The 6204-nt window shown below is 59.7% G+C and overlaps 1 protein-coding gene across 1 annotated transcript; it reads left to right on the top strand.

The window, feature by feature from the left end:
* The first annotated feature begins 4561 nt into the window (after window positions 1–4561).
* GTSF1 (gametocyte specific factor 1) lies at window positions 4562–6165 on the top strand. Its single transcript, XM_074164841.1, has 4 exons — window positions 4562–4709; window positions 5710–5836; window positions 5920–6009; window positions 6095–6165. The coding sequence occupies exons 1-4, from the start codon at window positions 4617–4619 to the stop codon at window positions 6163–6165; spliced, it is 381 nt and encodes a 126-aa protein (XP_074020942.1). The 5' UTR covers window positions 4562–4616.
* The last annotated feature ends 39 nt before the right edge of the window (window positions 6166–6204 follow it).

The following is a 6204-nucleotide window of genomic DNA, read 5'->3' as shown; positions in this document are numbered from 1 at the left end:
AACGCCCACCAGGACCATATAAAGCCAACCAAGCCCATATAACATCCACAAGGCCCATATAAGCACCAACCAGGCCCGTATAGCATCAATCAGGCCTGTATAATGACAACCAGGCCCATATAATGCCAACCAGGCCTGTATAACACCCACCAGGACCATATAAAGCCAAACAGGCCAATATAGCACCAGCCAGGCCCATATAGCGCCAACCAGGACCATATAATGCCAACCAGGCCTGTATAATACCCACAAGGCCCATATAAGCACCGACCAGGCCCGTATAATGCCCACCAGGACCATATAAAGCCAACCAGGACCATATAAAGCCAAACAGGCCCATATGGCACCAACCAAGCCCATATAGCACCAACCAGGCCCATATAATGCCAACCAGGCGCATATAGCACCAACCAGGCCTGCATGGCACCAACCAGGCCTGTATAACGCCAACCAGGCCCATATAGCACCAACCAGGCCCGTATAACACCCACAAGGCCCATATAAGCACCAACCAGGCCCGTATAGCATCAATCAGGCCTGTATAATGACAACCAGGCCCATGTAATGCCCACCAGGTCCATATAACGCCAACCAGGCCTGTATAATGCCCACCAGGCCCGTATAGTGCCAACCAGGCCCATATAATGTCAACCAGGCCCATATAGCACCAACCAGGCCCGCATGGCACCAACCTGGCCCGTATAGCACCATCCACAACCATATAGTGCCAACCAGGACCATATAGCGCCAACCAGGCCTGTATAACAACAACCAGGCCTGTATAGCACCAACCAGGACCATACAGCACCAACCAGGCCCGTATAACACCCACCAGGACCATATAAAGCCAACCAGGACCATATAATGCCCACCAGGTCCATATAACACCAACCAGGCCCGTATAACACCCACCAGGACCATATAAAGCCAAATAGGCCAATATAGCACCAGCCAGGCCCATATAGCGCCAACCAGGCCCGTATAACGCCCACAAGGCCCATATAAGCACCAACCAGGCCCATACAGCATCAATCAGGCCTGTATAATGACAACCAGGCCTATATAATGCCCACCAGGTCCATATAATGGCAACTAGGCCCATATAGCACCAACCAGGCCCGTATAATGCCCACCAGGACCATATAAAGCCAACCAAGCCCATATAGCACCAACCAGGCCCATATAATGCCAACCAGGCCCATATAGCACCAACCAGGTCCATATAAAGTCAACCAGGCCCGTATAACGCCCACCAGGCCCGTATGGCACCAACCAGGCCCATAAAGCGCCAACCAGGCCCGCATAACCCCAACCCGGCCCGTATAGCACCAACCACAACCATATAGCGCCAACCAGGACCATATAGCGCCAACCAGGCCTGTATAATGACAACCAGGCCTGTATAGCACCAACCAGGACCATACAGCACCAACCAGGCCCGTATAACGCCCACCAGGACCATATAAAGCCAACCAGGCCTATATAATGCCCACCAGGTCCATATAACACCAACCAGGCCCATATAAAGTCAACCAGGCCCGTATAACGCCCACCAGGCCCGTATGGCACCAACCAGGCCCATAAAGCGCCAACCAGGCCCGCATAACCCCAACCCGGCCCGTATAGCACCAACCACAACCATATAGCGCCAACCAGGACCATATAGCGCCAACCAGGCCTGTATAATGACAACCAGGCCTGTATAGCACCAACCAGGACCATACAGCACCAACCAGGCCCATATAACGCCCACCAGGACCATATAAAGCCAACCAGGCCTATATAATGCCCACCAGGTCCATATAACACCAACCAGGCCCATATAAAGTCAACCAGGCCCGTATAACGCCCACCAGGCCCGTATGGCACCAACCAGGCCCATATAGCGCCAACCAGGCCCGCATAACCCCAACCCGGCCCGTATAGCACCAACCACAACCATATAGCACCAACCAGGACCATATAGCACCAACCAGGCCTGTATAATGACAACCAGGCCTGTATAGCACCAACCAGGCCCATACAGCACCAACCAGGCCCGTATAACGCCCACCAGGACCATATAAAGCCAACCAGGCCAATATAGCACCAACCATGCCCGTATAGCACCAACCAGGCCCATATACCACCAACCAGGCCCGCATAACCCCAACCAGGCCCGTATAGCATCAACCAGGCCTATATAATGCCAACCAGGCCCATGTAATGCCCACAGGGCCCATATAGCACCAACCAGGCCCCTATAATGGCAACCAGGCCCGTATAACGCCATTCAGAGCCCTATAAGGTAGTGCAGGGCCCTATAATAGCACCCAGGGCCCATATACCACTGCTGAGGGGCCCCATAACACTGCCTGGACCCATATACCATGTCCAGAGCACATATAGCACCGCCCGGGGCCCATAGAACACCACTGAGGCTCCTATAGCACCTCCTGGGTCCCATATAAGATTACCTAGGCTTGTATAGCAGCACTCAGGGCTCATATAAGACCGCCTAGGGCCCATATCACCTGGGCCCCATAGCACCGCACAGGGCCCCTATAGCACGACCCAGGGCCCATATAGCACCACCCAGGGCCGTGTAACATTGCCTGGGCCCTTATAGCACCCCATGGCTTGTATAGCACCCCCATGGCCCCTGTAGCACCCCTACAGCACCCCTATAGCACCTCCATGGCCCTTATAGCACCCCTATAGCACCCCATGGTCCCTATAGCACCCCATGGCCCCTATAGCACCCCTATATTACTGCTATAGCACCCCACTATCCCTATAGCACCCCCTAGACCCCTATAGCACTACTGTGTGTCCAATAGCACCCCCACGGCCCCTGTAGCAATCCTATAGCATCCTATAGCTCCTCCACAGACCCTATAGCACCCCTATAGTACTTCTATAGCATCCCATGGTCCCTAAAGCACCGCCATGGCCCCTATTGCACCCTATAGCGCCCCTATTGCACCCTATAGCACCCCTATAGCACCCCATGGCCCCTATTTCACCTTATAGCACCCCTACAGAACCCCTATAGCACCCCATGATCCCTATAGCACCCCCTAGACCCCTATAGCACCCCTGTGTGCCCTATAGCAGCCCCACAGCCCCTGTAGCACCCCTAGAGCATCCTATATAGCACCTCTATAGTACTTCTATAGCACTCCTATGGCTCCTATAGCACCCCATCGTCCCTAAAGCACCGCCATGGCCCCTATTGCACCCTATAGCACCCCTATAGCACACCCATCGTCCCTATAGCACCCCTATAGAACCCCATGGTCCCTATAGGACACCCATGGTCCCTACAGCGCCCCTGTAGAACCCCATGGTCCCTATAGCACCCCTATAGAACCCCATGGTCCCTATAGCACTCCCATGGTCCCTACAGCACCCCTATAGAACCCCATGGTCCCTATAGCACCCCTATGGTCCCTACAGCACCCCTATAGAATCCCATGGTCCCTATATAACCCCATGGTCCCTATAGGACACCCATGGTCCCTACAGCACCCCTGTAGAACCCCATGGTCCCTATAGCACCCCTATGGTCCCTACAGCACCCCTATAGAACCCCATGGTCCCTATAGCACTCCCATGGTCCCCTACAGCACCCCTATAGAACCCCATGGTCCCTATAGAACCCCATGGTCCCTATAGCACCCCTATGGTCCCTACAGCACCCCTATAGAATCCCATGGTCCCTATAAGACCCCCATGGTCCCTACAGCACCCCTATAGAACCCCATGGTCCCTATAGCACCCCTATGGTCCCCTACAGCACCCCTATAGAACCCCATGGTCCCTATAGCACTCCCATGGTCCCTACAGCACCCCTATAGAACCCCATGGTCCCTATAGCACCCCTATGGTCCCTACAGCACCCCTATAGAACCCCATGGTCCCTATAGCACTCCCATGGTCCCTACAGCACCCCTATAGAACCCCATGGTCCCTATAGAACCCCATGGTCCCTACAGCACCCCTATAGAACCCCATGGTCCCTATAGCACCCCTATGGTCCCTACAGCACCCCTATAGAATCCCATGGTCCCTATAAGACCCCCATGGTCCCTACAGCACCCCTATAGAACCCCATGGTCCCTATAGCACCCCTATGGTCCCTACAGCACCCCTATAGAACCCCATGGTCCCTATAGCACTCCCATGGTCCCTACAGCACCCCTATAGAACCCCATGGTCCCTATAGCACCCCTATGGTCCCTACAGCACCCCTATAGAACCCCATGGTCCCTATAGCACTCCCATGGTCCCTACAGCACCCCTATAGAACCCCATGGTCCCTATAGCACTCCCATGGTCCCTACAGCACCCCTATAGAACCCCATGGTCCCTATAGAACCCCATGGTCCCTACAGCACTCCCATGGTCCCTACAGCACCGCTATAGAACCCCATGGTCCCTATAGAACCCCATAGCACGGCCCGGGCCCACCCAGCCGCTCCGCGGGCGCCCCTCGCGGCTGCCCGGCCCTGTTGCCATGGCGACGGCGGCGCGCGGCGCCCCCCGCCCCTCCCCAGGTCGTACCGGAAGCCGGGCCCCGTTGCCGTGGCGACGCGGCGGCGCGCGAGGCCGGTTGGGCCGGACCCGAGCTCGCCATGGAAAAGGAGCAGCTCGTCCAGTGCCCCTACGACAGGAGCCACCTCATCCGCGTGTCCCGGCTGCCCTACCACCTCGTCAAGTGCCAGCGGGTGAGCTGCGCCGCGGCCGGGGCCTGCTGGGGGCCGGGAGCTATGGGACCTTGGGGGCTGGGGCCTGCTGGGGGACGAGGCTGGGACCTCCCGTGGGCTGGGGCCTGCTGGGAGCTGAGACCTGTGGGGGCATGGGGCTTGCTGGGGGCCGGAGGCTACGGGGCCCGGGGCCTGCCGGGGGCTATGGAGGCTTGGGCCTGCTGGGACCGGCCGGGGGCTACGGGGGCTGGGGCCTGCTGTGGGATGAGGCTGGGACCTATGGGGCATTGGGGCCTTCCTGGGACCAGGGGCTATGGGGGCTTGGGGCCTGCTGGGGGCTGGGGCCAAGGCAAGGCCAAGGCCTGCTGGGGGCTGGGCTTGGGACCTGCGGGGGCCTGGGGCCTGCTGGGGACCAGGGTTGGTCTGAGACCTACTGGGGCCTGGGGCCAGGACCTGCCGGGGCCTTGGGGCCTGCCGGGTGCCGAGGGCTACGGGGGCTTGGGGCCTGCCGGGTGCCGAGGGCTACGGGGCCTTGGGGCCTGCCGGGTGCCGAGGGCTACGGGGCCTTGGGGCCTGCCGGGTGCCGAGGGCTACGGGGGCTTGGGGCCTGCCGGGTGCCGAGGGCTACGGGGGCTTGGGGCCTGCCGGGTGCCGAGGGCTACGGGGGCTTGGGGCCTGCCGGGTGCCGAGGGCTACGGGGGCTTGGGGCCTGCCGGGTGCCGAGGGCTACGGGGGCTTGGGGCCTGCCGGGGGCTATGGGGGCTTGGGCCTGCTGGGGGATGAGGCCGGGACCAATGGGCCATTGGGGCCTTCCTGGGACCAGGGGCTATGGGAGCTTGGGGCTTTCTGGGGCCAAGGCAAGGCCAAGGCCTGCTGGGGGCCAGGGCTGGGGCCTTCTGGGAGCTTGGTCTGAGACCGGGTGGGGCCTGCTGGGGGGCTGGGGGTCAGCCAGCTCTGAGGCAGAGGCTCCTGCCCTCCCCCTCCAACCCCGCACCTCTTGCCTCTCCTCGCGCCCCCCCAGAACAACCCGCAGGTGGCCCGCACGCTGGCCACTTGCCCCTTCAACGCCACGCACAAGGTGCCCCGGGCCGAGCTGCAGAGCCATGTCGCCTCCTGCCCCAACAAGTTCCAGGTCGACCCCCGCAACGGTACAGCGTGGGTTCCCCCTCACCACCCCAGCAGCTATGCTCCGCTATGTCCCCCCCTACAACTGTCCCCTCTGTCCCCACAGAGATGAATGCACCCCTTGGCAACAAGATGAAGCAGATGGAGGTCCCCTCGACCTGGCAGCCCCCCCCGTGCCAGGAGGACTGGGAGGCTGGTGAGTGTCCCTGGGGTGCTGCTCAGTGCTCCCCACTTCCGTCTCCCCCAAGGCTGCCACATTCCCATCTCCTCACCCTTCACAGAGCTGGAGGATGCCCCGCCATTCATCCTCAACATCAAGCCGAACAACCCGCTGCTCCCGTGCCACAGGTAGGAGGCCACAGGGCCAGGGATGTCCCCTCATCCAAGTGTG

This window comes from Numenius arquata, chromosome 29, assembly GCF_964106895.1.
Source record: "Numenius arquata chromosome 29, bNumArq3.hap1.1, whole genome shotgun sequence".
Lineage (NCBI taxonomy): Eukaryota > Metazoa > Chordata > Aves > Charadriiformes > Scolopacidae > Numenius > Numenius arquata.
This window is presented reverse-complemented; position numbering and strand designations above follow the sequence as displayed.